This window comes from Pteropus medius, unplaced genomic scaffold (genome assembly GCF_902729225.1).
Source record: "Pteropus medius unplaced genomic scaffold, Ma_sr-lr_union100, whole genome shotgun sequence".
Classification (NCBI taxonomy): Eukaryota; Metazoa; Chordata; class Mammalia; order Chiroptera; family Pteropodidae; genus Pteropus; species Pteropus medius.
This window is the reverse complement of record NW_024351729.1, coordinates 12,959,464-12,986,552: the sequence shown is the minus strand read 5'-3', so window position 1 is coordinate 12,986,552 and position 27,089 is coordinate 12,959,464. Positions and strand designations below refer to the sequence as shown.

Sequence of the window (27,089 nt, the reverse complement as noted above, 5' to 3'; positions counted from 1 at the left end):
ACTCTGATATGGTATAAGCGTAATAGAAGATCCTGCAGTGCAAATTCGTGTTATTAACCTCATCCTCCTATTTTAGGAAGACATTTCATTCAGCGAAATTTTATTTCAGGGTCAGTAATATGGGACTTTAATGAAGGACAGCCTTTGGTGTCAATGGAGATTTTTACCCTCAGTACAATAATCTTAAATTAATGAGGGGAACATATTTTCTGTACCCAATTGCCACCTGACTTTTGAGAAGGTATTAACAATACGAATACAACATGCATGTAGTTAGGTACTGAATAGGTCCAAGAATCTGGTGAATTTCACACTTTGCAGAAGGTTGCAAATTTAAGTTACAGTCTTAGAACTAAAAAAAAAATATGTTTACTGACTGGTTAAGATAATGTCTTGCTTTCAGCTCACCATACTAATTTACATAATCTAAATGTTGGAAACTGCTAATTTAACTTGATAAAAATTCTAGGAGAAATAATCTTTGACTATAATATTGAATTCATTATTCTAGCAATGGATATAGGCATTTGAAATCAATGTTTTATTATGCCAATCTCACTGAAGCATGAAAAAATGAGTTTATTTAAAACAGGGCTTCACTGCAATGTGTCAGGAAGGGACACATGATCACCTTAGGAAATCAAATATGAGACCAAAAAAACTCCTAAGGCACAATTGTGAGCAAGAAACTTGGGCTTATACACTCAAATAAGAATAGCACATATGATTCCATGAACCAGTGCCATGGCAAGTTCAAGAAAGGCCGCGCTAGGAAATTCAAAGTCGATGCTTCTATACTTAGATGTTTACATATTTTTCAAACCATGAGATCTTGGAAATACCATAGAGACCATCTAAAAACAAACGCATCAATGATACACAAGGTAATTTTTGATGATATGTGGCTTAATGCATTTAACTACATTAACTTACATGATTTTGCATTTATATATTTTACTTATTTGAATATATATAATATAAATAAGACAAGGTATTCTATCAATGACTGAAGTGTATAAAACTCCAACTTAGTCCAGTACTTTTTTGATACTCTAATCCTTTCTCAATCAGCTTTTTATTAGACATTTCCAGTGTCAACAAACTTACTGCTTCATGAGACATTCTAATTGTCAGGATGTTTTCCTTTCTATTAAGCTGAAGGCTACCTCTCTTAAAATAATTCGTCATTAATATCTTTAAGAGAATGAATGAATGAATGAATAAAGAGAATAGAACAAAACAGAATGGATGGTATAAAATAGGTCTAATTTCTCTTCCGTGTGAAAGTTCTATCACGTGAAAATAACTCAATCTTAACTCTGCAGTTCTGCAGACTATGCATTTGCAAGTCCTTCAGCATTTTTGAAAAACCTAGATTTAGTGCTGCCATTCTTTGCATGTGAGAGAGGCACAGGATATTCCAGGTGTGATTTGAGTAGTGTAAAACTGGAATTATTGTTCCTTCCTTCATTTTGTACATGAACTGCCAGGCCTGTAGCCTTGGACTAGATTAAGTTTTTGGCAGGCACATCCTCATATTGACTCAGGCTAAACTTACCCTCAACTAAAACCATCAGGAAAAATTTTCATGTATTCATTATTAAGTCAAACCTTCCACATCCTGTTTGTACAGTTCATTTTTGGACCTAAAAGTAAGACTTTTACATTTATTCCTATTAAGTTTTTTTATGTTTGATTCAACCCATTGTTCCAGATGATTCTGTCATCAGACACATTATCAACGCCTGCAGCTTCTTGGCAATCACAGTGTGATCAACAGGCACCATCAGTGCCAATGCTCAGCTGGCCAGAATTAAAAATAAATTTTTGAGGAAAAATTTTTCTTGCTAAATTATATTGATGGAATATTTATAAGCAATCTTGGGGTATGGTTTCTCAAATAACTAATAATCCCTCTGGAGTTATGACATCTGGAGCACATTTCTCTGTGTTATCCACAGGATACCACGAGACAACACAATTTTAATGTCCAGGAGAGTTACCTTACTCTTTGCGAAGTTCAGGGGTAAGAATAGGGGTTTTCAATCTCCACGCTATTGACAGTTTGAGTCGGATAACTCAGTGTTGGGGGGATGGTGACTGTCTTGTGCATTATAGGGTATTTAGCCACCTCTCTGGCCTCTATCCAGTACATGAAAGTAGTAACTCCTTTCGTACCTCTCACCCCGCAAAGTTGTGACAATCAAAAATGTCTCTAGATATAGCCAAATGTTCCTTCAGGGGCAAAACTGCACCCCCGCCCCTCCCCCTCCCCGCCAATGAGAATCACTATTCTGGACTCTGCAATCCTCCAATCTAATCTAGTAATTCAATGAGCCAATTACAGCTTTTTGACCTTTTCATAGCTTTAGTCGTGAAAAAGATATTCATATATAGAATCCAAACAGTCCCATATTGGAAATTAGATATATAGATAAAAATGAGATAAGGAAATTGTAATAAAAATAATGAGAGGAATGAAGAGGGATGATATAATCCTAAAATTTAGAGTTGAAGTTAGATTAACCCTTAAGTAAAACAATTACAAGAAAATTGAGTCTTCAAACAGGAATTACATGATTTAAGAGGTAATCTATAAAAAATTTTATACCTAGATGCTCATAAAGGTATTAGTACTTGGAACAGTGAAGAATAGAAACACTATATGTTTGACAATGGAAGATAAATAAGTTATGGTATATTGATTTCAAAGAATATTAGGCAGTCATTAACATGACATTTTCAAAACATTATGACATGAGCAAATGCTCACAATATAATGTTAAGAAAAGGTAAGATATTATATATACAGTAGGATATCAAGTTTTCAAAGAAAATATATACATAGTGAAAAGATTATGAAAATACTAATAGTGGTTATGGAATTATGATGGAATTGTACATGATTTTAAAAATCTTCTTTATACTTTATGTTTCCCAAATTTTCTTTTGAATTTACTGTTTCTGTACGTTTTCTTTTGTGCATGGGCAAAGCTGGGGGACAGTGATCCATGTGCCCTTAAGTGAGTGAGCCCTGGCAAGGATTCTTGTGTTTGCAAAATAGTTGCCAGTAAGGTAGGATGCTTCATTGAGGACATACAGGAAAGGTGACAATAGTTTTAGACTGGGTTGTTCAATCCTCTTGGGGAAAAAAGAATCTGTGTATCATTTATCATAGAATAAGAATAGTTTAATCTGATGTTCCAGTCAAATCCTGTTCCTTCAAGGCAGTGGGTCTCAGACTTTAGATGTGGAAGAATCACATTGGGCTTACCTATTAAACAGATATCCTGGACTCTGACTGCCAAGATTTTCATCCTGTAAGTTGGGTGCGGGATATAGGAATCCTTACTTTTAATAAGCTCCCCAAGTGATTGATTCCGATGCAGGTGGTCCATGAACCACACTTTGAAGAACACAGCTATAAGAAGTCATGTGGTTTGATTTGGATGAGTTTTTTTTTTTTTTTTGCCTCTATTTTTGATAATTTGTTCCTGGTTATATACTAAATAGGGTTGAAATAGACCCTCAGTGGTGTCTTGGTAAACTGGCTGTTTGCAAAAACAAACCTAACTTACTGCATTTGCCAATTTCTGTGGAGTAAATACTCTCACTATAACCACTTTCAAGCTACCAATGGTTTAACGAACTTCAGCTCACAAAATTCTTAAAAGCTTAAAAATTGTCTCTCACAGGCTGGTACAAGCTGGTCTCAGGACTGTACAGTATATTTTTAAGTGCTTTAAATCCCTTGGAAAAGGAATATGTTGATAATGAAAAACTATTTTATCTATGTAAAACAAGTAAGCAATAGGATGGCTTAAATAATTTTAAGGAAATAAATTCCAAATGTGTTAGAAAAAAAGACAACTTTGTGAACTTTTATGCACTATTTCTTATTTTATTCTATTTTATTTCCATGGACATGCCATGAAGAGTGATATACTCACTGAGTTCTTTAAGAGTTGTGAATTGGTTTCCTATGGATAATGGAGAGCCAAGAAAGGGGACTCGGGTTTGGGAGCAATGCCAAATGTTCAGCCTCCACTTCCACCCTCTATGGCCCTCAGCTGTTGAAATGCCCTTGGTCATTAATTCTATAGCGCCCCACTGTAAAATCAACTCCTCCAACCTCTTCCCCTCAAACGTGATTGAGACAATGTTGTCTCTAGAAAACCCATATCAGATGTGTTTTATGTGTTCATGTGTGTGGGAAGTGGCCTAAGTGGAGGGTAACAGTATAGTTCTTTCAATATTTTGACCAGACATATTTTTTAAAAAATTGGATCTGAAGCCTATATAGCCAGCTGAGGCAAATTTACAGCCCTGCTTTAAGCACAAAATTCCCTCAGGCACCTGCTTCCTAAAGGCAAAACCAGAAAGGAAATGAACTCTTGCTTAAAGACAACCCACCTTATTTTATGGGTTATCAATTTTCTAGCTGGCACACAGTTCCCTGGCTACTAGGAATCACCCCCTCCCCAGTCCCAAGAAAATACTGAGCCACTAAAAAATGTGAAGTCTGCATTCTAGCAAACAGCTCAGTTTCTCGAAGATGAAGCATAAGATGTTGTCCCTTAGTAAGTGAAGCCAGGGGAGCAGCAAAGATCTATGATGTGGACTCATATGTGCATTGCCAATATGTGCATTAAAGTCTCAGCCTGAATTACATTTTACATTACAGGATTACGAATCTTGGGCTATAATGGAGAATTCATCTTGTCTTTGAGGTAGCTGTCAGGTGAATAGTCAACAACAATTGAAAGCACTTGATTTTCTTTTAACTGCTCCACTGACCCTGGGATTGAGCTTATCAACCTCTCAAAAATGAGAAAAGACTAAATAGGTTTTTTTTCTTGCTATTGATAAAGTTAACCTTCTCAATTGGAATAGACTACAAGATAGGGGTCAAAGGTTAACAGTAGATACTCGGTCTGCTCTGTGCTAGAAAACACAATGAATAAGTTGATTTTCTTAGGACACCTACTAGAGTAGTAAAATATGTATGAAAAACTCTTTAAAAACTAAAAGAACCATTGTTATTTACTAATAAGCAAGTGAAAACTTGGAAAATCTGACTTCATACATGAGGTCAGAATCAAATACTTAAAATTATATGCTAGTTTTGTTATAATCTCAGTTTTTCTCCAAGCCTCATTTAATTGTAAAGGTGAAGAATTTTCAGCAGAAATATGAATATTCAACTACATGTTTCAAAATCAGATATTTACACATCTACTTGGGATAAGTGCCAGAGTTAACGGCACAGAAATGTGAAAGACTTCTTGTCCAAATGGGAACATCAAGCTCCTCAAACAAGAGAATTCAGCCCTTGCAAACTGTCATTATTTCAGTAAATGGAACCAGCCCTTTAACAGATGGGCAACATCCTTTGCAACTTGCTGATAGCCTAATAAAAGACACTGGCTTTTTAAAAATGAAGGACATATACTCAAATTACAGTACCCAAATGGATTTAGCAGAATAAAATTAAGAAAGCATACAACGGCTTGACAAAAATTAGAAACAGACTATGGAAATTTGATAGTTCTAAACAATCAAAATGACCATTTTATATATATATATAAAAACTGATCATTTAAACCATAGGAAAAATATGCATCGATATAGTCAAAACGAAGGGTACCATATTATGAAATTATAAGTACTGATACAATAAAAACACAAAGTTAATTTCTTCTCAATATATAATAAAAATCACCTAAGACAGTTTCCTTTTATAACAGGTACTTTTACTTTTGCGTCAACCTTTATGGTTCTTAAAATTTCTCCAGTTGATTGATGCAATAACCAAATTAAATACAGACCATGGTCTCGAAAAATTAGGGGCTCGGCGTTTTTGCTCACCTTTCACGTTCCTCTTTCATTTTCTCCAGCTCCTCTTCTCTCAGGCCACCATGCTTTAGAGGACCTTTCTGCTCAGCCTTTCCACCCTTATCATCTTTCTTCTTTCCAAATCTAGTGAAACATGAAGAAGATGGTTGTGAACAATAATTATATTCTTTCTGTGGTAAATTTAAGATATTTACGAGATAAACTTATTAAACCATTATTCTTTATTCTGAGTAATACAAGATCATTTTGCATAAAATGGAAGGAAAACAAGGCATTGGAAGCAGAAATGTAAAATAGTTACTGAATTCTCTTCCTTCTATCCCTCCTTCTTTTCGCTGATATCAACTGTGCAGCATGCACAAAATTCTGTGATCAAAGATTAAAAACTTCTAATCATTAATTCAGCAGAGATTAAATAACTGGAGAGTTATCATTAATATATAACTAAAAACTGACTGACATTCTAAACAGGCCTCCAGACCTCCAAGTGGCATTGACATTTAAGGTTAAACTCATGGGATTATATAATGAGCATGCTGCAAGGGACCTTACTGAGCACCTAGTTCAATATCCTCATATTGTAAATGAAGAACTGAAAGCTCTGAGAGGCCTTAGGCTTGACCAAGACTACCCAACAAGTTCGGAAGTGGGCTGGATGTAGAACTTGGGTGGCCTCTTTACACTGCGTTCTTTCTTTCATGGCACATTCTCAGAATTTCATAAAGATGGGGAAATATTTGTTTCTTTCTGGATTGTGTTTCAATTCAAAGCAGGTTGTTAGTCAAATGGCAGCTCTCAGTATCACTTACATGGAAGACATCACTGCTAATATCTACATTCCTGTTATCAGAATGCAGACAGTATCTTGCTTTCCTCAGAAACCTCTCCCAGTCTGAGCGATTCTGCATATTTTTCAATTTACAATTCCAACTAACAAATCTTCTTTCATGAACTTTCTTCCCAGTGCCACCTCTCCATCGGCTTTGCTTACACTGCAATTTTTTTTTTTTTTTTGAGATCTTGGTTGATCAAGGCTTTAACTCCATCATCCTCAGCCTTTTTTTTTTTTCTTTTTCTTTCCTGCCTTCTTTTCTTAATCTATTCCTCTTTCTCAATGAAAAATGACCTGCTATCATTTATAGATGTAAATAAGAGAGAAAAAATACAGACAAAATATAGGAACATTAACTTTCAAATATAAAGTTGAATTTGCTGATAGATTCAAGATCTCTCTTTAAACTACAAAGCAGGAGGTATCTAAATAATGAGTGTTTCCATGTATACATTTTTTAGCTTTTTAGACCTATGCAGAAGAGTCTTAGGGATCAACATTATTACTCTAAAATCCTTTACATAAGAAGCTAATACTTTAGTACAAGACTTAGAGAAATAATTTTCCCTCAAAATGTCAACAAATATGGTAATATGTAGGCAAAAAATAAAAATTGTGGGAAATGAGGGTAGGCTAATGCTTTGGGAAGTTGCCAAGGGTGAAAATGTTGCCAAGAACTCTATAGATATTAGGATTGTTTTTTCCCCATGTTCCAAATATTTTCTTCTAAATTTGGAAGTTTTGGATTTTCTGAGATAATAGTTTTATTTTTGATGAGTAAAACTGACCTATACCCTGGTCTAGCTTGATCTTTATTACCACAACCAATAAAGTGTTTTTCCTCTCTGCAGCTATAATATTTCACTTGTAACTACAGTTCAAGGGTAGCTTGCTACACTTCCATCATAGTGGAATACGTCTGATAATGAAAAGGTTAGTTGTTAAGTAAACTCTGGAAAGCATTTTCTTTTTAGCATGAATCATCAATAATAGTCAAGTTAACCAAATCTACAAATATTATAAATGTTTTGATGAGAAGTTCATAATCATTTATTAAAGTTTCTAATAAGAATGACAGAAATAGCTGATAAATTTATTTCATTAAACAGAGAACAGCCACAAATTACCTTATTTTGTAAAGTCTGAGTAGGTTCAAGAACAGAATTATAAAACAATAATTTTTAGAAGGATTCTCACATTGCTGAGCTGAGAAAATTAAGACCCAAGGAAGTTAACTGCATGTTATTTATTAATACACAATTCTTGTTTCCAGTTTTGCAAGCAGACAACCTAATTATCGGTGGTGGTGGGGGAAGTTGGGAGAAAAGCATCATCAATTTGGTGAATTTTACAAGCCTTTATTCTCCTTTCCATAGTAGCCTCTTTGGGGATCATTTCACAGCCATTTTTACTTTCACTGACCTACAGAAAGAGGAACTGAGGAGGTTCAAATACATTGATTCATCTTCCCATTAGCTATTTTTGTGAGAAAAGTTATGAGGATCCCAAATGGCTGAAATTACTGCTTTGCATTCTAGGGTTTCAAATATCCACTGCATTCCAGGTCTCCCATTATCTATTACCTAGGAAATTTGAGAGTTGGCCATTCTGGGCTAGGTGCCTTAAGGAAATTGCTTATAGGTCAACCTTGCTTTATATAAAAGATATTTTCCTGAAGAATTCTGTGCAAACATATGGTTTTAATCAATGAAACCTTACGTTCCATGTACCTGGGAAGAATTGTTTAAAGAATTTTATGATGGATCTTTTTGTAGAGTGGAAAAATCACCTTTCAACATACCCTTTACGTAAATTTAGATTTTCATGAATTATAAGTTTGCTCAAAACACCTGTCCCTGCTCATTGCTATAGAAAGGTTATATAAAAAGGCTTCATGGAAAACCAGCTTGCTAGCTTTCTTCTTTTGTTCATGCATTTGTTTTAAAATATTTATTAGGTATCTCTTCTGTGTCAGAAATTGTCATAAGCACTTAGTGTAGGTTGATACTCTGTTGGGATACAAAACCAGACACTACCCTCATGGAATTTACATTCTAATAGAGGATACAGTTACCAACCAAGTAAATATATGTATGTAATTGTAGGTTGTGAAAGTGCTGTGAAGGGTGTTAGGAGAGACAATACGAAGACATCAGATGGTTGGGGAAGTATTCAATGAAGACATGACACGAACTGAGACTATAAAGGTGAGAGGTTCTGACAAGCAAAGACAGGAAATAAACCTTGTTAGTGGAGGAATCAGCACATGCAGAGGACATGAGATGGGGAAGGTGTGGTGCATTCCAAGCAGTGAAAGAAGGTCAGAAGAGCCGAAGCACAGACAGCAGAGGGGATGCTGGCTCACGATTCGGATAGCAAGGAGGGCAAGGACCGTGGAGTGAGGTCTGAGAGAAGATGGGCATTTGGTCTGAAAGTAGGTCATCCCTTCGTAATCCAAGGAACAGAGAAGCTAAGTAAGGATTTTTGGAGATTTAAACAATTGTTAGAGGAAAAACCAAGTCATTTTAAGCAGAGGTGTACAAAGTGATGTACATTTTAAAAGACTATCCCGGTTGCTGAAGTGAAAATTAGCAAGTAAAAGCAGTAAAGCTGATTGGGGATGTCTGCAGGGGTGTGGGTGAAAGATGATGGTGGCTTAGACCAGAGAAGTGGCTGCTGAAAAGAGAAGATAGTCGAGGGAAGAGGAATCAAGTTAACTTTTAAATATGGTTATTTTAAGTATGACTTTAGAAAATCCCAATGGGTGGGACAAGGACCAGGACAAAGTTCTGAGGAATTATAACATTTAAAGGCTGGATAGTAGGAGTGGGTGGAGGGTACACAAGAGAGACAGAAAAAGAACAGTCAGAAAAACAGGAAGAAACTCAGGAGCGTGCACTATATGATATCCAAAGAGATACTGTACTGTAGGAGGAAGACATGGTCAACAGATGGGAATACAGTTGAGAAGTCCAGTGAGGTGAGGACTGAAGAGTCCGTTAGTTTTGGCAATTTGAAAGCATTCAACTTGGGAAGGTTCAGTGGTGCGGTGGTGTGGTGTGAGCAGAAGCCAGGTGGGAGTGATCTCAGGAGTGAATGGCAGGTAAATGCAAAAGTGTGTGTCTGTGTGTGTGTGTACAATCATTTCAAGAAGTCTGGCTGGTAGGATGGTAGCTAGAGGCAGGGAGAGATGTTGAAGAAGGAGGTTTTCAATTTGGCTGATACTGAAAGACTTTTGTTTGCTGAGAGGAAGAGATGCCACAGAGTATGAGAGGTTAGAGATGGAAGAGAAAAGAGAATAAAGTTATTTAAGTGCGGTAAAATATAAATAACATAAAATTTACTATTTTAATCATTTTTAAGGATATAGTTCAGTGGCGTTAAGTACATTCACATTGTTGTGTAACCATCAACCTCCAGAATATTTTCATCATCCCAAATAAATTCTGTACCACTAAACAGTAACTTCTCATTCCCCTCTCCCTAGCTTCTGGTAATCACTATTCTGCTTTCTGTCTGAATTTGACTAGTCTTGGTACTTCATATAAGTAGAATCATATAATATTTGTTCTTTGGTGTCTGGCTTATTTAGTGTAATGTCTTCAAGTTTCATCTATGTTATAGCTTATATCAGAATTTCCTTCTTTTTAAAGGCTGAATAACATTCCATTGTATGTACGTACCATATTTGTTTATCCGTTCATCTGCTGATGGAGATTTGGGTGTGTCCACCTTTTAGCTACTGTGAATAATGCTACTATGTATCCTGGTATAGGAGAATAAAGTTCTTGGTAAGGGAAGAGGACAGAGATCCACAGAACCCCTAGAGAGACTGGCCTTAGGATGGACAGGAGGAAACTCAGAAAAAGCAGCAGCTAGGAAAGGAAACTAGTTTGTTTACACAGTTGATAAAGGGGAAGTAAAAGAGTTTCTAGGTAATTAACTTAACAGATAACATGGTATGACATATATAAGAGAAATGGTTTCTACCCAGAAAGTGAGATTTCTTGGTATAAATTAAGAAATCAAAGGAAATAGAATACACGAGGTGGAAGAGAATCTCAGAAAGGCCGATAGAAAAATACCCCAAACGGACCTTGCTTATGTTATGATTTTGCCTAGGCAGGAGGACTAAACAGCTATCTGGGAAACTGAATTCAATAATGGCTTATTCATTCACTCAGTAATTTACTGAACAGCCATTACACATCACATGGGTTATGTACATAGAATTAACAACATCAACTGTCACGTAAATATCTAACTCTTTAATCCAACTAACTAAATAAGCCCCTGGCATCCTATCGTTTTCCATATGATAGAGATTTTAGTAAAATTTTCAGTAGTTTCCCTCTAATTTCTCAGCAAATATTTTCCTCTATTTCCATTTCTTTCCTTGAGTTTTCTAGGTAATGATGACTTTCAAATCCTTCGCAATTCCCATGCATACTGACAAATGATCCAAATTCACAATATGTATAGCTCTGTCTCTGGCTTTTTCTATATCTAGTCTCTCATTTAATTCAGTTCTTAATTCTGCTAAGTGCTGTCTGTCTACAATTTTCCTTCTAGATCCCATTGGGCAGTTTATACAGCAATTAGCATCCACTTTTCTTTCACTTAGGACATACTGTATGAAAGCAATCCTGAGCAATGGCTTAAGAGGACTAAGAGGCTGTTCAAAGAAAAAGTTCAGACACTCTTACTCCAAGTTAGTGGGGAGCTATGAATTCAAGGGGAGCTGAAAGTTTGAAACAGAATGTATTTCTCCTTCTCTAATCAGGGAATATATTTAGGTAACAATGATTTATGTAGAAAAGACTAAAAGATCCAGTCACCATTAATACTGAACTTGGAAGTCTACAAAATGATGTCAGATGCAAAATGCACACACCTAAGAGTCATAATATTTTTTGGACTTGATAATGGTTCATTGTCCCCTTAACTAGCTGAGTTACAAACTACATATGATATTGTTTTATCATTTAATAAATTATATAGTTTGATATAGCTCAAGCAAAATATGGGGGTAGAGAAGTTGACCGACCTTTGACTGTATTTCCATAGTTTATTCTGAAATTCACCCATAAAAGGTTTCTGTTGTGTGATGTATTCTAAATTGGGTTCTAAATTAGCATATGCATATGCTGACGAAATTAATTTCCATGTACTGTAATCTCATATGGTTTCATGCACTTCAGCTATTGCTTCTCTCTGAAATGTATGTCACAAAGGTCTTTACTTGTTTACCTCCGATGGTTCCCACTATTCTTGAGAGTTAATGAATCTGATAAAAATTCAGTGAAAATTGACCAATTAGAGTTTCCCCCCTTCGGGGGGTACCTAAGGGCATTGCCTTTTATGCTAATATTATTGATAGAAAAATGAACAGATTTGTGATTGTTGTAAATCAATCTTGATTAAGAAAGAAAAATCTTCAATTTTATTTTTAGCCTTCCACGGTATGTATGATTGCTGTGGTGAATGCCTGTGATTTTTCGGGAGGGAGGTAAAATTCTATAAAACTCAGTATGCTTTCTATAACAGAAGTGTTATATTTTAGACTCTGTTTAAGTCTACTCCATGGCATGCAAAAGGAGGTAGGGATTTGTTTTATAGGACGTGTTCATAAGCAGAAACTTGAGTTGATGCTTTTTAGCAACTAAAAAAAACCTCATATTAAAATTCTTTCCTGTTAACTCTAACAGGGCAAGCAGTTGAAGCCCTAAAAATAAGATTTCTAATTAAAATTTTAATTTATGGCATATTGCTTAGATATTTATTTGGGGTATGTTTACATGTTTACGAGATGAAGGCAAACTGTATAAAAACAACAATGTTTATTCGTACTGATACCTTTATTCACTGCTTCCTTTGAGGCCGACCTTCCCACCCATCCTTAAACTGCTACCTACTCTCCCTTGGGCTGTTGCTCATTCCAAAATGTGACTCCCAAACTGGTGGCCATGGCAACTCATTTCCAAGAAAGAAATCTTCAGATCTCAAATGTGTTGATGTTTGTTTTTAGGATTGAAAAGCAGGGAGGTCCAATAACATTCTAAGATTTCTGCCTAAGAGGATAAAACACCTGCTTGGGTAGTCTTAGGCCCCCCTCTGGCCCACATCAGCTGCTGGGGATCCTTGAGCTAATTTGCTTTCCCCGACTGAGGAGCTAGGTAGAAAACACAATGAATCTGGAAATACCGGATACATTAAAAATAATTCTAGAGGGTCCAGAAAGTAAAGTAAAGCAAAATGCATATCACCAATAAGCCATCTTCCAAAAACAAACAAATAAACAAGCAAACAGGGCCTCTGGAAGGCTGACTCGTAAGGATCAGTTAAGGGATTTATTAGCCACTGGGCAGTTACTTTTGCTGAGGTTTTGTTTTGTTTTGTTTTGTTTTGGTAGCAAATAAAAACTCTACTCTAAGATTATTAAAGCAGCACTCTGTTAGGAAAAAGAGGAAAAAAAATATGAAAGTAAGGCAAGAAATTAAAATTAAACGAAAATAAGCGTGAATGAGTGAGCAAGAAAGATAAAGATACTAATAAGATATGATTTTCAGATCCACACAGGGACTATAAAAAGCTTATTAACTGTCACTACCACACTGGGTGTTAAGTTATTCTATCCCTCTGCTTTCCAGAAGAAGAAATACTCTTCAGGAACACAGTGAACTTTGATTAATTGCTTTCATATACTCTCACCGGCTTTGAGACATTGTAGGCAAGAGCCTTAGTGATTTAGACTAAATGCTTATGATTTCTGGGAAATATATTTAACAGGAGCATTAAAGAAATATATCTTTTTGCATTTTTATGTTTTCTTAATAGTTAGAAAGGGTTTTATTTTTATTAAACGTTTACTTATTTCAAAGCAGCAGAATATGCGGCTTCTTCCTTTTATTACTTTTAAGTGGATCTTTGAGCATCTCTGAAGGCTGCTTGAGAGCATAGGCACAGCTGAAGGCCTGTACATAAAACCCTAAAACTGATTCGAACAAATCGCGTGGCTAGAATTCAGACTTCAGCCAACGGCCAGTTGTTCCCTTTTCCTTTGTGTGCCCACAGCATCCCTTTCTTCCTCTTTTCTTCCTTTTTCTCTACCTCCTATGTCTGGAAACCCAAAAACTAGGAAGGGAAAGAGTGTTCTGAGACCAAATCACATCTCATGTCTAAACTTCTTTTCTACCAGCTATGGGAGTTTCCCGAACTGCCAGGGCCTTCCTGTGCTCAACCTGCTGAGGCTCTTCTCCATTTGACCACAGATTCATCCTGCAGAAGGAAATGTACACCCTGCAGGAAATAACTTGGAGGTTCTCTCACTGGCAGGTGGGGTCATTTCAGCAAACTGCCTGGGAAGGGAAAAACTAACTCATGGCAACAAAATTAAATCCGGGGAGAACTAACCAAAAGTTCTGTGGAAACCTGTAACTAGTAATGTTAAATACAACTTATATTCCAATAGCACAAATTAACATGTATAATTCATATAAAATCCATTGTCAGAATAAAATAGAAGATGGTGCTTAATTTGTTATGTGTAAAGAACAAAAGGACAATATTGAGAAATGATTCTTGCGGGGGGTGGGTACAGTGACTATTCAAAGGACCATTTTAAAGGGAATCCTGGATATTACTGCTCTATCTTCAGAAGTTAAGAGAAATGACACATTTTCTCTGGAATTCATCTGCACTAAATAAGAAAAAAATGATTGAGCTCCAGACCGGTCTAATGGGAGTAAAACTTATCTTTATAACTCTGATTAAACAAAAAAAAAATTATCACTTCTTTGATGCCCAAATTAGCATCTTTTCTCTAGCATACTGAATTAATTAGTTGAGTGACAAAAGAATTAGTCCATGTAGGATCAAAGCTGAAATCATATTTATCTGAAATTTAAAATTAAGAACACACAGTATTAACCCTCTATGGCTCACGTAGTGATCTTTTATGTTCTATATTTTCTAAACCTTCTGCATGTCACATAAAGTATAACTTGGGCTTTAAAAAAAAATCTTCCTCTTCTTTTTAAGATGTAAAATCTTCCCTAAGAAGACAATGAGAACACAGAATTTTTTTTTTTTCTGGAGGTGGGAAACTTTTCCATTATGCCATAAGAATCTTGTGGCTTTTTTTTTTTTGTCAAGCATTTATCGTACAAATACAAAAGAAGCAAAATAATTAATGCAAGATAAAGCTGGTTACAGAACCTTAAACAATAGAAAAGAGTTATTATATTGATTCTTAATAAGTGATACTAAGTTTGAAACTGTTCTTAAAAGGTGGAAGCTCTCAACTTTCATTTTTCTATAGAAGAAAAAGCAATTTTGAATAAGGGAGAATTGTTGGGGGTTAATTTCTGGGATGTTACGATTCACTGGAACTCACATTTATTTTTTATTTTTTTTTTGTTTTTGATGTGCATAACATTTTTACTAAACAAAACTTGTGTGGCAAATTTATCTTTAGTCAAGATGGGATGGAGCACGGATTTGGGGGGTAGGGAGGAGTAGAGAAAGGAAGAGACATGTGTTGATATCAGTAGCTGTATTTGAGGGAGGGCAATCTTTTAACCGTTGCTTAAGGATGAGCTCCTCAAGGGCTAAGACCATGTTTTTATATGTTTCTGTTGTTTACACATACATGCATTCACACACTCATTCAACAAATACTTGCTGAGCACTTACTTTGTGCCAGATCCTCTAGCAGATGGAAAGGATGTAAGCAAATTAGTCAAATATGGTCTCTACTCTCATTTTTAATGCCTGACACATAGTAATAGTTCAATGACTATTTTTAAGCTGAATTAAAAATGAGGTCTGAATTTCAGGGAATATATCATGTGTCTCCTTTCTTCATAGCCTCCGCCCTAGAAGAAGGACCCAATGGTCCTCCATAACTCAGCATGTTATCCCTCCCAATCCAAAAAAAAGCTCCCAAGCTGGAAGATACTTTCTCTACAAACTCACAAATCACTATACTAAATTAATTTGGATATGAGAGCTACAAGCTAGTTGCAGCCCTGGATGTCTACAGCCACAGCATGATCAAAATAGGAGACAGTTACTCAACTGTAAGGGTAATGAAAATCTGGCTACCCAAGTGTCGTGGGGGCACTGCGTCACCTTAGGTTTCTATCTCATGATGGCCAGTTCTTTCATGTTGTACAAACGCCCTGTTTAAAAACACCAGGCCAAATTTTAGGAGATTTAAACTCAAAGCCATCATTAAAGATGATCTATCTGCAAGATGTCATCTACAAAAAATATGATGTCTCTCTTGTACATAGACCTTTAATTTCGAAGTTTCAGAAATTATGGCCTCTTTAATTTTAGGTTTCAACTAAAGATAGGCGTGAGGTAATTGCTGGGTTCTCTAGAGTTTTGACACTACTCATCTTTGTCATTAGTTTATCCCATCCTTAACAGAATTCCAAATAATAATACCTCCATCCGTACTCCTTCATAGAAGAGTTGTTTTAAGAAAAAGAGGTAATTTGAAAAAACCTGAACTCTAATTTAGTTTATAAGGAAAAGGATCAGATTTCATTATTTTTATGTTAGATTTAAAGTTAACTAATATCCCTTTTTATTCTATAAGTCCCTTTAGAGTAGGTCATAAAACTAAATTGATTCTCAACTACAAATGGCCTGAGAGGAAAGAAATATATCTATCCTGAACATCTCAATACATTATCAAGGCCTGTGTTACCTTCAAAATAATTTTCAAAACTCCATTGCTATGTCATTACTGCCAGTACAGTGGTCTTCCAGTACCCATGGAGGATACATTCCAAGACCCCCAGTGGGTGCCTATGATAAAGTTTAATTTATAAATTAGGCACAGTAAGAAATTAACAACTAATAATAAAACAGAATAATTAGAACAATATACTGTAATAAAAGTGTACATAACACTTTGACTCTTCTAGGGCCAAAAGGTCACAAGTCTCATGAAATTTTTCAAATGTGCTGCCTGCAAAGAGTCTCTACCCAGTTTTTAAAAACCTAGGAACTCCCTTTCTTTAGCTTCTCTTGAGTTTAAAAATTTGAGACCCATGAATAAGACAGGGTTGCCAAATACAAAATGGGGCATAATTTATTATTTTAAATAAAATTGCTGTTTATTCACTGTATCACATAGTAAACATTGTAGATATCCTCCAGGTCCCAGAACACCTTATATGAAAGGACTTCCGCCTCAGTGACAGTCACTCAAGGGCCATCGAACAATCAACGGTATTTTCCTTTGTCCAGAGGGGCGTGGACAAAAGACAGTAATCTTTTTTAAAGGAACAGGTTTCCCATGGGATTTTAATATTATTTTATAAAAACAGATATAATCTTATTCTCCAGCAATATAATATCACTAAAAAAATTATATCCAGAATTAAACAAGAACAACAATTTGATTTCTGACTAGGTTTTCTAATCACTTGTAATTCAGAAAGAGCTATACTAGTAATACATAATATAAAAGTATTCTTTCACCTGGAAATGTATAGTAGCTTAGCACAGTGATGATTTACAGTTTGACCAAAGAAATCAGAAATTGATTTATAGTCTGTCCAAAGCATCAGGCTCTTATTTGCTTGTCCACTAGACTGTGAAACTACTATTCTGCTATGTAAGTATATTTTTCTTGTTCCTCTCTTTCCCATACCAATGGTTAATTTTTCTTTTCATCAGTACCACAGATGAATAATTCCTACAGATTCCTACTATTCTATAGTTCAAAATGGCTGCCACTGTCACATGGAATGGAATAATAAAAGAAGTCAATGCTAGGAATTTTGTGTATATATAAGTAAATGTATAATCCTAAATAAATCAGAAGTCTAAACCTCTGAGTAGAGTATTTCAGATGGGGTTTTTGGTGAGCATATCTTCAAAAAAAAAAAAAAGTAAGTGATTTAGCCAAATGAATTAGCCTGGGGGTATTTCCTTATCTCTGGTGCTATTTCAAAATATTAGATTATTTTTGGATCACATCACATAAAAGGAATGATATTAGAAACTTGACTTTTGAACAGCTGTGTGTTTATTCAGATGACAGAGGTGTCTCATAATCTGCCACAACGTACTGGCAGCTTGTGTTTCAGCTTTGGATGGCTGGTGCAGGGTACACCAGCAGCATCACTCGGATGATGGCTGGGCTGGCAATCATCACCCAGCACATCTGCAACCTGTATTTGGCTTTGTATTTAATGGTCCTGGTCTCCTCAGGTTTAGTATTTCTAAACTTCACTATCTAATATTGAAGTGACTTCCAAAAACTCATCCTTTTTACAAACATTACAGTCATATTTGATTCTGTAAAAACCCACAGTTATTTGTGTTTTTCATTTTGGAAGGTTATTTGGAAATCCAAGCCAATATATTATTTCAAGTGTGACTAAGCTGTTGTCATTCATTTTACACCACTCTCTAGGTGTAAAATGACTCTCTCGGAGCCATCCTACTGAGCTCTGAGGGCTCACTAATCCAGTCTATCCAGTGATGCAAAAATCAAATTGGATAAAAGAACAATAAATCCAGCCATTATCTCAGTTCTATAAAAGTAATATTTGAGTGCCTTAGTAACAAAGAAAAGAAAGAGGAACTAGAAAAATGTTCCATTTTGTAAGGAAAGCCTGAGCTTAACATGTTTAATCTAAGTTTTGCAAGTTAGAGGGGGAAGAGGTAGTTCTGAAAGGGTCACACTAATGGACCCCAAATCAAGAGGTTCATGGACAATAATCCTAAAGCAAGTCATTAATATGTTACACCTAAGAGAATAATTATTTGATAAGGCAATATTTTCAAGGTGATTCATAGTGCTTTAAATGTAATACATAAAACCAGGGTTTATGTATTTACTTATTGATTGTACTTACATTGGATTTCTGTATGAAATATACATATTACATATTATTTTTTGCAAGTACCAATATATTTAAAAAATAAGTTTGTTCGATAAATATTTTTGAAATACTATTTGTGGAAAATATTCTACTAGCATTTTTACTTAAAAAGAGATTTGTACGTAAAGTATTCTTATTGGTTCAAAAATTAGAAAGTTATAGAAAGTATCTTAAGGATGAAGAGATCTTTGCCATCATATTTATACAATCCTTCTCAAAGCTCAGAAAGTCAAGTAAATTGCCTAAAGCTACACTGGTAGTTGGGACCAAACAGGGACCTGAACCCTTCAATTCAGTACAAAGTTCTTTCCATCTCATGATGGTTCCCCAATTATTTGTACATGTTATGAATTATTCACCAAAAATTCTGAATCCTTAAAAAAGAACCTTATTCAACAAAATTTAGTAGATTTTTTTTTTTTTTTGTAAATTCCAATTGCCCAGAAATGCAATTAGCTATAATGACGAAGTCCAATTTAGTAACTACTTGGCCAAATACAACATGCCAAGCAATGTGAAGACTTGATAACTTTCTCATTATCTTAAGCTCCCTTGTTCACTGACATCTTCACCCTTGTCCACAGACAGACTCTTAATACATGCCAACTGATTTGATCAGATTGCTAAGAAACAATTACTTATTATTTAGCTCAATTGGTGAGAACACTGTGGTAATAGGGTCAAGGTCATGGGTTGGCTCCCCTGTGTGGGCCAGTTAATTTGGACCTATTCCATAACCACAGGCTCTACCACCAACTCGGATGGTCTTACAAATATGTGCCAGTGGTCAAAAGGGCACTCACCAAGAATGTGTGGCTGGAGCAGCACAAATTTATCAATTCTGCCAGAAAAACAGCTCAGTGCCAGCTTTGTTGAACATATGTGGGTTAATAGTAACATTTTTACAGGTGAAAGACAGAATGTGGCTCCAGATTTTGTAATGTCACGCAACTGTAAACCTAGTGTTTTAAAAGGAATGTTTAGAAAAAAGGAAAGCCTACAGGGAGACTTAAATTGAAGCAAGCATTTGAGATTTATAGGAAAAGTTTTAAACATGAGCCGGTGATTTCTACCAGCTTAAAAAAAGGTTAGCAAATTTGGTCCATCTTTGTGAAATATCTTGAGTTTTAAATACTGGCTCATTAAAAAAAAAGTCTACGGCCCAAACATAAGGTATCCGTGAACCAGATTGAGGCTATAGTATCTCAGTTTGCAAACACTGGTCTAAGTACTTATGTATTTATGTCTATGTATGTATGTATGCATTTTAATGACTATAGCAACCTTAAACAAGTATAATTCATCGTGATGTTCACTGATTGATGCCTATTGCTCAGATCTTAGTGAATACTAAAGCAGGGGAGTCAGAACTGACATGCAAGGATGTGCTACTTTTCAATGGTACCATTGTCGGAACTGTAAAGAGAGATTACTGTGGACTGCAACTGCTGGTGACCAATTTGTAGATGGAGAGGATCACCGAGGTCTCCAAACTCAGCCCAAGTATATTTTGAATACTAAAACATGTGGTTTATCGATGTTTTCTTCAGAAAACTCTCTATAGGAATTTATAAGTCAATAGAGCTAGAACAGTAAATCCTGCATAATAACACACTTTTATAGATTAGAGCTTGTATCCAAAGTTAAAAAATAACTTTTTTCAAGATTTCACACCAGAATGATATTTTCAAAATCAGTCAAACCCACCCTTTCTTAGATAGCAAAATAGAGAAGGGAGAAATATATTCCCATTTCTCATCAAAGCACGTCACAGGGATTTAGGAAAGGAGGGCTCATGATACAAATATAAAAGTACTAGAAAAAAGTACTGCATATGCTTACCAGCACTAGTGATTTACTAGCTGATTAACTGATATATGACAAAGCCTTATGGATTCCTGCAAACTAATGAAATTATATGTCTCACAAACAACATAGGCTACATATTCATATTTCTTACGTCAATAGACCTAAAAGTCCTATCAGTAGCTTAAAAATATTGAATTCATTCAGAAACTATTTATCAAACTCCTATTATATGTCAGGCTCTGTCCTAGGTGCTGGAGATACAGAAAGACAAAGGTCCAAAACTTTCTCTTAAGAAATTTATAGTGTAGTGAATACTTCTTGAGCTTGAATGAAGATCTCTCAGACTTAAAGAGATGGGATTTGAGGGCTTTTAGGGTTACCATGTCAATTTTAGAGGAGTTGGGTAGATAATCTTTCTTAATTTTGTTGTCTTAATTTTATTTTGCAGTTTTGAAAATTTGATTCAAACTAGGGTCCTTCCTCCAAGGAAATGTGCATACACTTGCATATACAATTTCTAGAAATTCACAGATTCCCAAAAGACTACGTGTGCCTATTCATGGATATAACTTATGAGTATCTGCTTTAGTGCAATTAAGATTCTCCCAGTGCCACAAATTAATTGTAGTGGAGAGCACATAGCTAGCTGCAAAAGACAATAGAGCTAAGGGGTTGATATTTTCTGAGTAGGAATATATTCTTATAGGTAGACTTTTAGGACGGAACATAAGTTTATCACTGAATCAAGAAGTGCCAAGCATTAAATGCAAATCTAAAATAAGTCAAAGATACATAATCCCTACTTAGATCTATTTTACTAGAGTGCAATCAATACTCAGTGACACAGCGGCTTTTTATCTACTATGTAGATTACCCACAGCCTATGCTTCCTCTTTTCCTCTGTCTTTCCTTTTTTATGATCACCTGAGGACTCATTAGTGCTTCTACCAGAGGATGAGTAGAGGAAGGGAAAAGATATAAAACTTAAAATGAGACAATTCTGCTACCTTTAAGTAGTTAGAGGAAGAAGTAGCTATTATGAGGCTTGTATTTTATGTGAAGATTTCAATTATCCATACTCTCCTTGTCAGTCTTACTAAAAATAATTAAGGATTGGCTCTAACCCTTTTTGGAATGTTAAAATGATTGATGGTTTTAGGAAATAACCACAGTAAATAAGATGAAGTGATGCAAACTCTATGCTAAGATGAAAAACATACTTTCAAAGTCACAGTTTCAAGAAGCATCAATGCAGAGGGCAATTTTATGAATGTAAACATTAGATGCATGGACAAGGATCACAAATTATGTAATAAGAAGGGAGTCCAGCATCCACGCAATGGAATACTATTCACAGAACAACGCAGATGTAAATCTCAAATGCATTTTGCTAAATGTAAGAAGCTAAATCCAAAGGTTACATACTGTCTGATTCTATTTATGACACACTAAAAAAGGCAAAACAATAGAGATGGAGAACAGAGCAGTGATTTTCAGGAGTAGAGGGGAGAGTTTGTGGTTATGGGACTGTTCTACATCATGACTGTGGAGACATGACTGTATTTGTCAAAGAGTAAATTTTACTGTGTGTACATTAAAAACTGTATACAACAAAGAGTAAATTTTACTGTGTGTACATTAAAAACAACCAACCAAGATGTGGGAGGAACCCCAAATAGAAATATGACTATAATAAATGAACCTAATTGTATTACAAACAACTACAATAACCATGTTGAAGGGCTTGGAAAGAAAAGAACTAACCTAAGTAACGTTAAAAACAGTATTTTGACTAAATATGGTAAGAGTAAAGACAAAAATTATACACAAATACTATTCTCTGGTTCGTACAAGGGCATGAGTTAGCCATTCTAAAACAACTTTAGGTGTATACTAGGGTTGAACAAGGAAGTAAATATATTGCAGACAACGACAGCCAGAATTTTCACAGTATGAAAAGGAAATTACAAACAAGGAAAGGGGAAGGCTACAATGAACACTGAAGTGTTGGACTGAGATTGGAAGTATTAGCAGAAACTCATAGTTTTTTAATGTATACACAAAGTCAGAAATATAGATGTGTGTATACATAGGTTAGTATAAATATATATATTTCCAAGTTCTGTTTGCTGAGAGGGTCTGGAAGCAATGACTCCAGCAATGAGCACTCCTAGAGCCCAGATCTTGGTTTCTGAATAGGATACAATAACAAAAAGAATCGGACCTCCTAGGAAAAGTGGTTGATTCCTGGGCTATGGCAAGAAAAATATGAGATGATTCTGGAGCATCTCATGGTGCCAAAAAGTAAGAAAGTTCTCAAAAAAGCCTAGGTAGAATCAAAAGGGAACAGGAGCTATCTTGAAAGAGCTCCCAATAGCCAAAGATAGAATAATCTGAGCAACAAAATAATGATAGAACTGGATTATAACTCATGGAACAAAATAAATATCCATGAGTCTATAATGATATAAATAATTGAATAAAAAGAATAGATCTTTGTTAGAGAAGAATTCCAATTAATGAATGTAGAAGAAATGAATAAAATAAAAATAATTATTGGAATACCACACTAATAACTGCTCCTGACAAGAAACACCGATGGATGCTAAAATTAGTGGGTGAAAGTATAAGGAAAAACAGGATATTTGCATAGTCTCAAAAATATCTCCTCCAAGGTATGTGTTAATTACAAAGGAAAAAAATAGCAACTCTACAGTGAAGAAACCCAGTAGACAACATGTTGATGATATGATCAAGATTAACATCATCTATTCTAAGACATGTCAACATCACGTACACTCTGAGAAGGGAGTGTCATTAGTGTATGATTCTGGCCAAAAATATATAACCTCAATCTAATCTTGATAAATTATCAGATAAACTAAATTGAGGAATGTCTTACAAAATAATTGACCACAGTTCTTTAAAGTGTCAAGGTCATGGAAGATCAGAAAAGACTAAGAAACTGTCACAGAGCATCGGAGACCAAGGAGACATAATAATGTGGAATCCTGGGTTGGATCTTAAAACAGAAAAAAAAATGTTAACGGAAAAACTGGTGAAATACAAATAAAGTTTGTAATTTAGTTAATAGTTTTGCACCAATGCTAATTTCTTGATTTTGTTCTTTGTGTTATAGTTCTGTACTATCTCAACATTAGGGAGAGTTGGGTAAAAGGTATATAGAAATTGTACTATTTTTTAAAACTTTTTTGTAAGTCTAAAATTATTTCAAAATAAAAAGTTGTAAAACAAAAACAAGGAAAAGTAAAAGGACGATTAGGAAAGGCTGAAGAAGGAAACATGTCGTTACTTTTATTCTGCTTTGTTAATCTATATTATTTTTGTTGGACATCATACTGATTGATAAGCCTTTCCTCCCATTAAGAGCACAGAGCCCCCAAACAGGATGGATACATTCTCTAGGTGTTTCTGAGACTTCTAGAAACAGGCTCATTTATTTAACTGCCTTCCCAATACATACTACTCCCCTTCGGCTTTTTTTTGCTAGGAGTTCACTAGATTAAAAAAAAAAAGAGGTGAAGCTCAAGCATGAGTGATGCAGGTGGGGACACTGGCATTAACACTGGATGGAAAGATTAACCTAAAACTATGAAGATGTGGTGAAGATGAGGAGCAGGGGGTAAAATGGAAGGAGATAAATTATTAAATATAGGCAACTCATAAATATTGGGCATTATCTACTCTGAACACTACCCTTCTTAGGCCATCTGTAATTAGTAGATCTGTGATGGATAACTTGATTTTGACTGTTAAGGACAAAGGAAAGGCAAATGTTAACAGCAGCTGCCATTTCAAAAAAGTTTTAATTTTGAATTTTATGTGTACAATATGCCACAGACATATAAATGTCCACACATTTTTTTTAAGTATGAAGATTCAAATAGGATCCTGCAGTCTCAATACCTGCTAAACTAAATAATCTAAGAGGCTACTTTTTTTTTTCTTTGCCAATTATTAAGATTTGACACAGGAAGTACTCAAGGTATAGAATAATGCAAAAGGCATTTGTGAAATTATATTTTTAAATAGCATAAGTTAAATAGATAAGTTAATAGCTGATATCTTTTTTTTCTAGTATACCTGTTAAAATCAGACTCTGCGTTTGTTTAAAAAATAAAAAAAACCCAAATAACATTAGATTTTACCATAATCCTAGAGTTTGGGTACATTCTAAAATCACCCCTACAGATTCAGCATGCACACAAAGATTTCATTCAATAATGTTTTTCAAATGCTCAGGTATCATGTAGCTCTAGGAGGAGGGATCTGTCTGCCTGTCAATATAGGGGTTGTAAATTATAACTGTGTATTTGATTGCCTCCAACACTTTTGGTGGTGGCAGGGATTTGAAGCAAAACTAGAAGCACTTCAATGAACTTGTACTGAACTAGCTGAATTATGGAGCCTTTGAGAACGACCATTGCTCATACACTTCAAATTGACTACAATTTTTCAATCAAAGTCTATGAGAATCAGTACTTAGCCTCTCAAACTCCCCTCCATATTTTTTCTAGGATGTTTTTCCATGGCTTCCTGCTTCAACACTTTGAAGGGATCTACTGATAATTCTTAACTAGAGCCTATCAGCAGCTGCCTTAGAAATACCTGGAGATTGTTCTCTTATTGTTTTTTAAAATCTTGTCTCTTCTTTGGTAACTTCCAGCCCTTCAAATCCTCTCAAGCACATGGGTGAGCTCCGGTAACATAAAAACACCCCAGCATGGAACTCTCATTTGGCTTTTCTATTCTGAATGTAAACAGGTCAGCTTTGAGTCTTCTTAGGTAAGACAAAAATGGAACAGGTTTGAAATCTTTCTCCTTTTGCCTTTCTACCTCTCTTCCCAAAGGGCGGAAGCTCTCTCCAGGTACTCAGCTTCCAGGCCTCCAATAGACTCTAATCTCTATTTAAACTGTCTGTTCTGGGCTCTTAACCCTGGTGATCACATCCCATGGTAGCGTTTCCCAAACTTCTATAATCACGAAGAGCTTATTAAAAAATGATTCCAAGGTCCATCCAAACTTTGAATCTGAATTTTCAAAATCAGAATCTGTATTTTACCAGGAACCCCAAGTGATACTTAGTTCCAGCAAGTACAAAGAACACTGACCTATGAAGTACTCATTCTACTTTTTCTTCTATTCTAAAATTGCTATTTCCTCTCTTCACTAAAACCTTCCCTACAACTTTTTAACTGAAATTTGGCTTTTGCTTGTGGCCCTCACAAATGTGAGCTGTGTATTCTCCCAGTTAACTCTTACATAGTTCTTATTTCATAGGCTTGTTGTAAAGTGTGTAGTAAAGTTCCAATATATTCTAAGTGCTCACTTAATATTAGCTACGATTTTCATCACTGGGTCTGGAGATTATTCCAGCATTTTCCTGTCTCTACTTTACTACTTGAAGAGCTTGTTCTTCCAGACTTACTAAAAAATAAAGCAAATGAGAAAACAGACCTCCCCTATATTCTCACTGCAGACATCTACTTTCCTCCAGGACTCTCACACATTCACGCTTGTTCCCCCCAGGCCCTTCACCACACCCATATGTGATGGACATCTACATCCAACCTCTAATTCATTTCCTCCTGCCTTGGAACTGCTCAGTAGTGACTTTATTTACTCCTTCTCAGCTATTTACATTCCCCATGGCAGTAATTCCGGATTTTTATGCTGTCATCAAACTGCATGTACACCACTTTCCTGTTGATTGCATGTGGTTCTTGAATACATCAGCCATGATTTCCCGTAAAGTCCCCACTATCATCCTTAGTTTATCTACAGCAATCAGCAGTCCATCAAAGCTAAACCTCCACCCCTCCCCAACCTCTCCCAGTACGTGTCATAGTTCTCTCTACTCTTAGTTTGCTTGGACTCTGCCAGGTCTCAGAAATCACCACCACCCAAGTGTCTTCCATGTTTCCTAGGGGTGGTAATTGACTGATTGCTCCCAAAGACTGTCACTCAACTCCACCAAATCTTGCCTTCTCTTGCTTCAACTACTCAGTGTGGTGAAGATATACATGGGCTGTGTGCTCTGCCTGCTTTGATCCTCAACCCTCTCTAATTACCTAGTGGTCCTCCATTATACTCAGCCTTCCAAACCTGTTTTCTCATCCATAAGGTAGAGAAAATCATAGATAATATATCATAGGATTGTGGAAAGAGTTAAATGAGACAATAAATGGCAATGTGCTTAGAATAGTGCCCAGCACATGGAAAACACTCAGTAAGCATTTGTTGTGAATGGCTGGGTTTTACCTCAATGAACTTTATTAAACTGTTCTTGTTAAGGTACATTTTCAGACCTTATTCTTTATAAATTGGCTGCAGTTGAGTGTTGTCACCCTTCGTCATAAAACTCTCACTGCTGACTGGGCAAACTTTCTTGGCGTGTCTACATTTCTGCCTTTTCCTTCTTAATGTCTAGAAGGGCTTCTTTCTCCCTGTCTCCCTTTCGATCTACTACCTAAAAACAAAACCTCTTCACCTGTGTGTCCAGACACTCTTCAAATTCAAGTAAAAAGCAGAATTTATTATCTTTTTCTTTAAGCTTCTTCCTCTTCCTATTCCTCTGTAGCAGATCTCCTAAATTACAGATTTAGGAGTTTCCTCTTTCTTTCTCAATTCCTTCCCTCTTCCAGCGCATTCCATCAGGCCCT

At 35.6% G+C, this 27,089-nt stretch overlaps 1 protein-coding gene across 10 annotated transcripts in view; it reads right to left on the bottom strand.

Moving 5' to 3' along the window:
* PARD3B (par-3 family cell polarity regulator beta) overlaps positions 1-27,089 on the bottom strand; it is a 901,201-nt gene that overhangs the window by 172,166 nt on the left and 701,946 nt on the right. For all 10 annotated transcript variants that reach the window (XR_005649078.1, XM_039844925.1, XM_039844928.1 and 7 more), the window contains one exon: positions 5,869-5,979. Coding sequence is in view for 9 of the 10 variants with exons in the window: in XM_039844925.1 (XP_039700859.1) it covers positions 5,869-5,979 (111 nt within the window). In the remaining variant the exon portion in view is untranslated. The remainder of the gene's footprint in view (positions 1-5,868; positions 5,980-27,089) is intronic.